The sequence below is a fragment of the Pseudorca crassidens genome, chromosome X (assembly GCF_039906515.1).
Source record: "Pseudorca crassidens isolate mPseCra1 chromosome X, mPseCra1.hap1, whole genome shotgun sequence".
Lineage (NCBI taxonomy): Eukaryota > Metazoa > Chordata > Mammalia > Artiodactyla > Delphinidae > Pseudorca > Pseudorca crassidens.
In genome coordinates this window covers 132869667-132881458 of record NC_090317.1, presented here as the reverse complement: position 1 = coordinate 132881458, position 11792 = coordinate 132869667, and the positions used below count along the sequence as shown (strand labels likewise).

The following is an 11792-nucleotide window of genomic DNA, read 5'->3' as shown; positions in this document are numbered from 1 at the left end:
CAGCGTTTTTATGGCTTAACGTGTCACGTGGGACAATGCTATAGGTAAGATAAATAAATGGCTTAATGTTTCACGTGGGACGATGGTACGGCTGAGATAAACCCCAGGCTTGCAGACGCGTAACACAATAAGCACGGTTTTCCACTTTCAAGAGCAAGGATGGTCCTCGAGAGCCATGGTGGCCATAAGAGGAAAGGTGATGGAGACCAGAGCCCAACAGAACCCACAGGGCAGCCCATGCCAGGTGTTTGTGCCCATGGTGATTCAGGAACTCAGGTCCTTCCTATCTTGTGGCTCCTCCATTCCATGGTCCCTTGTAACCCCTTTACTCAGTTGGGGCATGGGAAAAGAGCCAGAAGGGCATCTCTGCATCTTCACCTTCTCAGCCTGGAAGGGACACACGTCATTGGTGAGAATTAGTCACGTGACCCCACCTCCAAGCAAGGGATCCTGGGAAATATAGACTCTGCCTGGGATGCTGTACTCCCACCAACATTCTGCCATCCGGCAGCTGGTGCTTGAGGCTTGGGGGACGGGTAACCAAGCACCTCTGCCTCAGGGAGCTTGCATTGCTCTTAACATTTTAGCAGTGAAGGAATTGAGATAATTAGGAGCCAGATTTAGACCCAGGCTACAATGTGGTAGGATTGCTTCTGAAAAATATGTCTTCTGGGCACTAAAATGTGAGTGGCATACCAAAAAAATTGGACCAAGATTTTTAAAATTCATTTTTTGGGGTTGAAAATGTCCCCTAAGTTATGTGTTCCCTCCTCTGTGTGACTTTTTGGGTTATCCGACTCTACAGCTGGAATCCCATCTGTTTACTTCTCCATGTGTCACTACAGACACTCCAAAGACAAAGAGAAAAGACATTTAAAATAAGAAATAACTTTTAAGGTGATGTTAGGACGTGAGAAAGGACCTGGATACCATGAAGGATTGTGACATTCTCTTCTATGGATGGAAGAGTTTTTGTAAACAGATGAGAAGCTGTAACTGGGACAAATGGATCCTGTATGATATTTTTATGGTGTGTGGACCAGGCCCAGGCGGGCAGTGGTGAGCAGAGTGTGAGATTTATGTAAATATTTTGTGTAGTAAACAATTCGGCCAGTCATTTAAAATTGATTGTATAGCATGCTTACATGTGAGTCCTTGAACTCCAATACATATTCACATATACAATTTTATATTAATTTGTATACATTTATATATTATATACTATACCTGTCTATCTATATCTATCTGTCACCTATCTATCAATGTATCTATCTGTGTCTATGTATGTACGTACGTATCTGTGTAACTCTCTCTATCTATGTATCTATCGTCTATTATCTATCCATCAATGTAACTATCATCTATCTATTTATCGTCTATCTCTCTCTATCTATTCTGATTTCCCGTTTGTGTCCTCACTACTTTGCCCTCTATCTCAACTTCCTTCTGACAGTTCAGCCATGGGAAACTTTTTACATAATCTAAAAGTGTCCTAGCGAGTTTTCTAAAACAAAAACATATCTTTCCGATGATTTATGCTACCCTACTTGGGGGGGGCACAACTGTTGGATTTTTAAAAATATGACTTTTGACCTTTGTTCCACCATCCATATGTTATCTCAGTGGTTTTCCCAGTAATCCTATAAAGTGAGTGGTATCAGTGCCATCGGACACATACAGAAACGGAAGTTGATGTAGATGACACCAAGGTTCCCACGGCTGTTAAGGGGCAGAACCTAAATTCCAGCCCACTTCTCAGCTACTCAAGCCTTCGTTGGTTCTGCCATAAACTTCTAATCAGCCTCATGGTTGAGCGGAGCCCAGCACAGTACGCAGGTTGGTTCTGATTCTGATTCTGGTTCTGCAACATGGCTTTGGATGGACAAGTCACAGCCAATGTCGCATGGTGTAGGATCGAACCATATCATCTCTATGCGCCCTTCCCCAGAAATCACCTCTTCCAAGAGCAGTGGGGAAGCTGCAGTGGAATACAGTGTGTGAACGTGTTCTGGAAACCATAGTTATATATTTTAAACCCTGGAGAAAAGTAGCAAGGATCATGGAAATAGCACCAGGAACTCACCAGGCTGCCCATCCTTAGTCTGGTCTTACACGATTAGAAGTGCCGCAAAGTCTCCTGCAGGGCTCGGCATCTTGCAGCGTGAATTCAGTAGCAGGTCACCCCTCACGAGGACTGAAGTCCTGTCCAGATTCTTCAGAATGAGAGCTGCGTCTGCAATTACACACCAAATCTTAAAGAGTGGGTTTGAAAGCCTGGTTTGGGTTTCGTTTTTCCGTGAGGACCTGGGAGCAGTCGAAGAGTGACCGTTGACTGCTAAGCGAGGATGTGTGCTTGGGCACACAGATTCACAAGCACATATACCAGATGTGAGACGTTTGGGAGGAAAAAAAACCTCCTATCTTTTAGTTAGTATATTATTTACAAATCACAACAGAACCGTATGTGATTGCAATGAATGATCTCAAACCACATACACCCCCATTCTGAGCAAACTATTTTAAAAGACTCAGGATGACGAAATCTCAAAGTACTCGAGTACCTGTCATTGTGACTGAATCCACCAGAAAATTTTTAAGATTTGTGTTTGTTTTCCACGGATGCTATAACCAATTATATCAAACGGGTTGTCTTAAAACAAAAGGGATTCATTCTCTCTCAGTCCTGGAGACCAAAAGTCTAAGATCAAGGAGTCATCAGGGTCGGTTCCTTCCGGAGGCTCCAGGGGAGGGTCCTTCCTGCCCCTTCCAGCTTCTGGGGGCTCCGGGCGTCTCTGGGCTTGTGGCCTCATCCCTCCCGTCTCTGCCTCTGTCTTCACAGGGCTTCTCCTCTGTGTATCTCTCCTCTTCTGTGTCTTATAAGGACCCTGTCACTGGATGTAGGGCCACCCTCATCCAGGAGGACCTCAGATCAGATCCTTCACTTCATCAGGTCTGCAGAGACCCTATTTCCATGTATGGTCCCTTTCTGACATTTCAGGTGGACATGGATTTTTGGAGAACATTATTCAACCAACTATGATATCATAGCATTTTCAACCAAAAAGTAAACACTTATTTAAACTCTAGCCCAAATATACCTATTACTTTTTATCTGTTGCTTGACCCGAGGTCACCTTGCTGGAGGCTAGAACTTTCTTAGAAATGTTTTTGCTGCAGGGAGAGCAGTGCTTCCCTCCTATGCATGTTATCCTGCCCAGACAGCCCTCTTTCTTAGCCCAGTAAAAATGGCTTCTCCACAAATAACTAGCCCTTAGACTTCCATATGACGTGGCCTTTGAGTCCCCTGGGACAGGAACACCCCCTAGAACCACCATTAATGCTTCTGAGTGTCTCAGCCTTGTAGCAACCTGACTTGTAGTCTTATGTCTTTTGAGAAGATGGAGCGTGTAGACCACCATATACCACCATATACCTCTTCATGTCATGCTACCTCACCTACATCAGGACAAGGCAAGCCCTTAAGAATGTATGTTGAAGGAAACCCCTGGCGGTCCAGTGGTTAGGACTTCGTGCTTCCACCGCAGGGGGCACAGGTTCCATCCCTGGTTGGGGAACTAAGATCTCGCCAGCCACACAGCGTGGCCAAAAAAAAAAAAAAAAAAAAAAGAATGTATGTTGAGTTCACCCACAGAAGTTTACCACCAGTTCTTAACCTTACATGAACCCAGAATGATGGGACAGTGAGACGCTTTACCATGTTTTTCTAGGTGACGTGTATGTAGCAGCCTATGTCTTGGTTTCTGTACCATCCTGGGTCTCCTTTTCTGAGGCAGTCAGTCCAAATGAGTCTGTTCCTAAAATGCCTTGCTGCATTTATTTCTCTAGCACAGTGGTTTCCAACCAGGAGTGATTCTGCAACTCAGAGGGCATCTGGCAACGTCTGGAGACATTTCTGGTTGTCCAGCTGGGGGAGAGGAGGGTGCAATGTGATATTGGCACGTAGTGGGTGGAAGCCACGTCCCACAGTGAAGGACGGTCCCCACCATGGAGGGTGACTCAGTCCCAGAAAGAGTGACGAGACTGCCTTCGCATGAGAGACTCAGTCTGTTGGTCTCTCTGTCTCTCTCTACGCGCCTGTCCATTCATCCATTTGTCATCTACCTTCCCTATCTATGTATCTATCATCTGTCTAATCTATCATCACCACCATCATCATCTAGCTATTATCTATCTACTATCTACTGATGTATCTATCAGTCACCTATCATCCATCTATGTATCATGTATGTCATGTATCTGTCTACAATCTATCTTCATCATCTAGCTAGCTATTATTATCTACTATATATTTACATATCAATCATCTCTATCCATCCATCCATCCACATATATATCATCTACTTATCTCTATCATCTATCTCATGTATCTTATCATCTATTGTCTACCTATCAATCATATCATCTATATTTATGTACATAGCTATCAATCATCTATCCATCCATCCACACACCTATTTATCTATCTATCATTCATCTGTCTTATCTATCATATCATCTACCTATTTTCTTACCTATCTATTTTCTTACCTATCTATCATATCATCTACCTATTTTCTTCCTATCTATTTTCTTACCTATCTATCATATCATCTACCTATTTTCTTCCTATCTATTTTCTTACCTATCTATCATATGATCTACCTATTTTCTTCCTATCTATTTTCTTACCTATCTATCATATCATCTACCTATTTTCTTCCTATCTATCTATCTATCAAATTGTATCTACATCTATGGTGGTGGTTCTCAACTAAGGGTGATGAGGGGACATTGAAAATATCCGGAGCCATTCTTTGATTGTCAGCCCTGGAGGGGAGGATGCTAGTGGCATCTCGTGGATACAGCCTACAGATGCCACTAAAAACGCTACCGTGCACAGGACAGCCCTCACCCCAGAAAATGATCCAGCCCCAAATGTCTGTAGTCCTACTGTTGAGAAACCCTGTCCTGGATGAAGGGTTTGTCTATGGAGGATGAACTCTTCAAGCAGGATGTGTTTCCTACACATGAGGGTACCCTGATGCCCATCCCGCTACCTGGCACACCCCAAGGGGCTGTGTAGTCACCCTTAAGCAAATAAACGGATTCATGAGTGAGACAGTGTCCGTGCTTCCCACAGTCTTGAAAACCCAAGCTCTCTTTCCCTTCAGTGACTGCCACTCTTTCCAGATTGGCAGCACGGACAAAAGTCACATGCTTGCCCAATATTTATCTTGCATTTGCTTTCTTCCTTCCTCTCGCGGGAAGCCAAAGAGTGCATATTTGAGGAATACTGCTATAGGCACCCGAGATGTCTCCTCCCTAAAGAAAACTGGCTGCAGGACTGCTGTGGCGCTCTTTCTTCAGCCTCCAGTAATCCTGATTCACACTGGAGCTGGTCCCACCTTACCTTCCTGTCAGAGACTCGGCTGGAGCTGGCACCTTGGACTTAGTTTCCTTGCTGGTGAAATACTCACAGAGAAGAGAATAATTCCAACGTGGTGGATAAAAGCAGTTTTTCAACCAATCTGATCTAAGCGCAGACTCACTTGAAGTGGCTTTTGCCCTTGAAAATATCACTGTCATGACTTCCTGGTTCTTTGGAAAATATTATTTTATTATCCAATGTACATTAGTTTGACTTTAAAAATACAGCAAAGCAGTCGTGGAAGTAACAGATCTATTTTTCGAGGACACAAATTGACAGGAGGAAAGATATTTCTGGGCTCCTCTGGAAGGCTCTGGGTTTATTCCGTGCGGTCACAACTTCGCTCTGTCCTCCCTCTCCTGTCGTCTCCCCGGTCCCGCACGGCTCTCTCCGGATAAATTTTATTATCAACAGGGAAATCCAATATCTCAGCATCCCCTACCGGAGGGTGGCTGGGAAAGGTAATATAACAGTGGTTTATGAATCTGAAGGAAGTCGGGAAGGAACCTGGTTTTAATTGCATTTCCGTGCCTGCTCTAATGTATACAAGCCTTGTAAACACCAATAATTTATTATTTTTAACGAGACAGAAAGGATGTCTTTCTCTTTCTACTCTCATCGTCTGATTAGAAAGAAAAAATATATATATATAAAACACTATATAAAAAGTGAGTTCCAGGGAGAAAGCGTCCTTTCCTATAAAATGGGAGCTGTACTGTAGGACACTTGTACGTGAGACACAAACAAACAAACAAGCTCTCTGGTTCTCAGCCCTTGTCGGGCACACTGGAGTTCTGAAGTGACAGAAGGAGTAACGGAAAGACGGATACTCATTCTAGAACGTTCTATCATGTTACAACGGCAGCGGGTTAACTAGGGAATGCATCTTCCGCGGGGGTAGCAAGGCACTGTGAACCTCTACAGCTTCTTTGCAGTGAAGGCTCCTTAGATATCCTACAGACGCCCGTTCAAGCATCAAGATGGTACCAGCAACGCAGAATTTGTAATTTGCGCCCAAGTCCTGTGAAATGGAAGGCAAGAGCATACAGCATCCTGTAAACATGAAAGGAAGTCCCCCAGAGAGGCCGACACCCGCTTCCCGTGTCTGCATTGCTTCCTTTCGTCAACGAGCACAGGTCAAGGTCGACAGTGGGCCTCGAACCCAAGCCGGAGGGGGCCACCGTGCCCCGGGACAAATCCTTTTAGAGCCCTGACTCTCCGGCCCCCGCTGTGAACCCAGAGGAGGCTTTGTTCTAACTTCGGAAGCAGCGGCCGTGGAGGCCAGGGTGTGCTCCCGGGGTTTCAGTAGACGTGGACGTAGGTTGTTTTTGAGTCCCGGCCCAGGAGGTTTTTGGCGGTGCACTTGTAGAAGCCCGCGTCCCTCTGGGTGGCTTGTTGGATGATTAACGACCCCTGTGGGTGAAGAAACCTGTTCCCGTAGAGACGGGGCTGCGTCCCCGCGGTCAGGTGCGATTTGTCCGGCAGCTCCCAGCTTATCTCGGCTTTGGGAATGCCCACGGCCAAGCAGTTCATCTTCACGGTGCTCCCGGGCCGGGTGTAGATGACAGGTGTGGGTTCACTGGTGATCCGGGGAGGATAGGCAATCACGATCACCGGGACGTTCACGACGGAGGGTCCATACTCCGTGTCCGCCTTGCACACGTAGGTGCCCCTGTCGAAGACGGACGCGTCACGCACGGTGAGGGTACCGTTTTCCCAAAGGGTGAAGCGTCCTCGGACCTGGGGACCCTCCAACACCATGCCGTTGGGCAGCGTCCAGGAGGAGTGGGTCTGCCGGGCCCCCGGGAGGATGCAGGGCAGCTGCAGGGTCTCCCCGTTGATGATGCTGACCAGGTTGTGGTACTGGTTGCTCGTTTCGGGTTTCAGCCCCACCTTCAGAGACACCAGCCTCTCCGTGTAGCCCGCCGAGTTCCTGGCCACGCAGCGGTACGCCCCGGCGTCCACGGAGGAAAGGCCGCTGATGTGGAGCATCCCGTCGCCCTTGTGGTAGAACCTCTGCAGCTGGTGGCCGCTCTGCAGCTCCGTCCCGTTGGGAAGGACCCACAGCAGGGTGGGCGTCGGGGTCCCGGCTGCGGAGCAGTTGAGACTGATGGTGTGGCCGGCCATGGCGGTGATCTTCTCGCTGACCGGGTCGTGGAAGATGGGCTTCTCCACGGGCTCCAAGACTGTAAGTTGCACGATGAGTCTGGCTTCCCCGCCCTCGTTACGCCCAATGCACGCCAGCTGAACAGAGTCGCTCTTCCTCAGACTCTTGATGTCCAGGGTACCATTGCGATGGATGGTGATGCGGTTGCCATAGTAAGGGGCCGGCAGGACCACGCCCTCGGGAAAGGCCCACAGCACTCTCGGCGTGGGGATGCCTTCCGCCTTGCAGTCGATGAGTTTGCGACTCCCTCCCGGGGCAATCTCCCGCACCGTGGTGATGGCATTGGGGTGCCCGTTGATCTTGGGCGACTGGACGTTGACGTGAATCCAGACCGTCTTCCTGTCCTCCCCGGCGCTGTTCCTGACCACGCAGGTGTAGTTGCCGCTGTCCGAGCGCTGGGCTTTCTGGATAAGGAGAGTGCCGTCCTGATATATCTGGTACTTGTCGGAGGAGGTGGGGATCTGCCTGCTGGTTGGAGAAAGCCAGGTCACCCTGGGCGTGGGTTCCCCTTTGGCCTCACAAGCCACGGTGACCACGTCCCCGTAGGGGACCTGGACCACGGAGTACGTCTTATTCCGGATGACGGCGGGCTCGGTCACCACCTTGACGCGCACCCTCATCTCATCCTTGCCAACCTGATTTTCGGCAAAGCAGGTATAGTCACCTTCCTCTCGCAACCCGACCTCGTTGAAGTAGAGGGTTCCGTTGTTGAAAACGACGTAGCGCTTGGTCCGTCCACCGCTGTCGTCGGACTGCATGAAAGAGTTGACCAGGCTGCCGTCCGGGAGGCCCCAGGAGATCTCGGGGTTGGGGAGCCCGGTGGCCATGCAGTCCACTTTGAGGTCGCCCCCATAGAAGACCCTGTGGTCGTTCTCCTCTTTGTGCTGGATCTTGGCTGCTTTCATGACCACGTTGACCTTAAGCATGACGAAGTCATCGCCCACCTTATTCCGGGCGACGCACAGGTAATCCCCCGCATCTTTGTCCGTGACGGATTTCACCACCAGGGTCCCGTTGGCAAACGCCTTGATCCTGGTGTCAAAGCTGACCGAGAGAAAGAAAACAGAATGAGATGTCAGTCTCCCGAACGCTGTCTCTCCCGGCTTGAGGTCACCGGAACGAAACAAAACGCGTGGATCTCAGAACTCTGGGCGCACAGGGCTGCCGCTCAAAAACTTTGGATGGATTTTGCAGCCCGGAGGGGACGGCCATCCAAACGTAGAAGTGATTTATTTACCAGTTAAGAACTCCCCGGTGGAGCCTGACCTTTGGCTGGCCTGGCCTCTGATTCGAAGATGTGAAACGCACTCTAAGACATCAGCCCGGTTTGTGTGGGCGTGTGTGGATCAAATATTTGCCTGTTGTCAGCGTGGAGCTTGTTGTAATGATAAAAGCAGATAAAATTCTAGCGTCCTGGACAGAATGAATGTGCATTAACCTTAGGAAGAGGTGACATTTTTCCTAAAAGTTTTAGAGACGATGTTTACTCTTGACCATTTTTATGATGTTGTATCCCATCATGAGGCAAACAGGCAGCAAAGCAGCTACAGTATGGATCGCGTAGTTGTGGTTATACCCAGAGTTTCGAGGCTACGATTGGATTCTTCAGAACTTGGTGCTACTGGTGTACAAGCTTCTTCCCTAGAATCTGTAACGAAAGCGTCATGACCCTCACCAGCTCGTACCCTCCTGCTGACTTTCCGTTTCTGCACGTGGCAGACCTAAACTCACACACTGCTGAGTCAGTATTCGAGAAAGAATTTTCAGTTTAAAAAGGCAACATGGAAAGAAAGACAGAAATATCTTCACTAGGGGTGTGACCTTTTTATAAATATACATCGATATGTCCTCCAGCAACGCAGAACTAATGTTTTGAATAACGGGGCGAAGAGATTTGGGAGGTTCCTACTTTAGACGTGTCCAGATTGAAAATCTCAATTACTTATAATTCTGGCATCTGCAGGGAGAGCTTGACTATTATCCCTAAATATTTCCTGCACACTGTGTCATTCTAATAGCACGTCTGGAACCGTGTCACTGATTTAAAAAAAGAGAAGTGTCTGCCTATGATGGAATTCAAGCCTGATTATCGTTCATCAAAGCACCTACCAACAAGGACCACGTAACGTGTTTTGTTGGCCACGAGCGAGAGTCCAGTCAACCTGAATCAGCAGGTCGTTCGATAGGCGTGGAGCAGACAGAGGTATTATAATGAGTCTTGGAGTTAGAATCCAAAAATGTATACAGTAGCACATGTCTGTAAACATGTAGAAACTTCTATAGCAGCAAATCCTAACCTTGGTCATTATCTGAATCAGCAGAGCGACTCTGAAAAAGATGCATGGCTACACACTACAGGAGACGTAGCTTCGAGACAGGAAAGTCCAGTAGCCCTGTTTTACAGCAGTCCCGGTGTGTAGGCAGGGCAAACAGCCCGTTCTTTTAAAAAACTCACATGGGCTGTTTCATTACACTTTTCTGAGAATGTCATTAGCCAGAAGCTAGGAATAATGAAGCTACAGAGACTGTGGCTTCTGGTTTATAGCGAGATGCCAGTAGCATGGCCCCAATGCACACCGGAACTACATTCTTTCCCTTCAGTGTTCAGTCAGCACTGCCTCAGCCTCGCCAGTGTCGATGGAAAACAACCCTCTGCGTGGCAGGACACCGGCTCAGCTGGAAGATACTGCGGGGAAAATCGGGCATGTGGTATTCCGGATCGACGGTGCAGGGCTCACTAGGCACCACCCAGCCATCTGAAGTTAAAATACGGCGACTTGGCCCTTCTCCTGCGCTGGAAGGAGACTGGGCAGACCAGACACAGCTGCGCAGAGCCTTGGGCGCTGCTTTGGGTCACGTCCCAGGGAGGAACCCGCGCCGAGGTGGGTTCCTGTCTGAGCTGCCAGGCTGTGTGGGCTGGAGACGCACCACAAGCCAGGGGGTTTCCAACATGACGCCACGGATGTGTCTTTGCTTCCTGTTGCCAATCACTGTCTCTTTCCTCTGCATCTTGAAACACTTATTAAAGAGACAGTGGCTTTTGGGGTCTACCTCAGGGTTTCTCAGCCTCGGCACTACTGATAGCAGGGGCTGGATGACTCTCCGTGGTGAGGCGTCCTGTGCATGGTGGGGTTTCGAGCAGCCTCCTGGGTCTCCACTAATCAAAGAGGATCAACCCTTCCCCACGAGCTGTGACTACTGAAAATGTGTCCAGACATGGATGAGTGCAGGCCTGGTAGACAGAACCGTCTAGTTGAGAACAATTTCCATAGACAGACAGGCGACAGAGGGTTAGAGATAGAGAAAGATCACAGAAGAGATAAATGACAGATGATATACGGAGAATACATGATAGAGACACATGGAAAGATACTATAGAGATAAATAATACATATCACATAGGTGATGACAGATAGATAAAAATAAATGATAGACAGATAGACACAGATGATAGAGAGAGAGGTAAGATGGATGGCTAGGTAGGTAGATAGAGCTAGAGACAGATGAAGATAGATGATAAGATAAATGACAGATGATATATATAGATACATAGAATAGATGACAGGCAGATGCAAAGATACTAGATAAACGATAGATATCAGATAGGTGATGCTAGATATATAAAAACAGATGATTGGTAAATAGGTAAAGGGTTTGAGCTAGATATGGAAAGGTGAGGGATGCCAGACAGATACATAGAATAGAGGATAGATAGGCAGATGGAAAGGTACTAGATAGATAAACGATAGATATCAGATAGGTGATGACAGATAAAAATAAACGATAGATAGATAAATAGATAGATGATAGTTTTCCTTGCTAAGACAGCATTTCTCAGCGTCAGCACTACTGATATTTGGGGCTAGACGACTCTCTGACGTGGGGCTGTGCTGTGCACTGTGGGGTGTTCAGCAGCATCTCTGGTCTGTACACACCACGTGCCAGTAGCATCCCCTCCTTGCTCCCCAAGTCTCATCAACCAAAAATGTCTCCAAACATGGCTCAATGTCCCTGGGGGACAAAATCCCGCATGGTTGAGACCCACTGCTCTAGAGTCATACATCTGCGAATTGAAGACGGGGCAGGGCAAGGTGCTTTTTTTCCTAGCCAAGATGAACTCTTAGAATTGCAGATGTGCTACCTTTGTGCTGCCATTTGCCTTTAATTTCTTTGTTTTATCTCCTTTCCTTCTATTGC

General features: G+C 47.7%; 1 protein-coding gene across 4 annotated transcripts in view; it reads right to left on the bottom strand.

Annotated features, from left to right (window-relative positions):
* Positions 1 to 5596: 5596 nt before the first annotated feature.
* The window catches only part of LOC137217480 (matrix-remodeling-associated protein 5-like), a 31809-nt gene continuing 25613 nt past the window's right edge, over positions 5597 to 11792 (bottom strand). For all 4 annotated transcript variants that reach the window (XM_067724384.1, XM_067724381.1, XM_067724383.1 and 1 more), the window contains exon 7: positions 5597 to 8639. In XM_067724384.1, coding sequence (XP_067580485.1) covers positions 6731 to 8639 — 1909 coding nt within the window. In that variant the 3' untranslated portion in view covers positions 5597 to 6730. The remainder of the gene's footprint in view (positions 8640 to 11792) is intronic.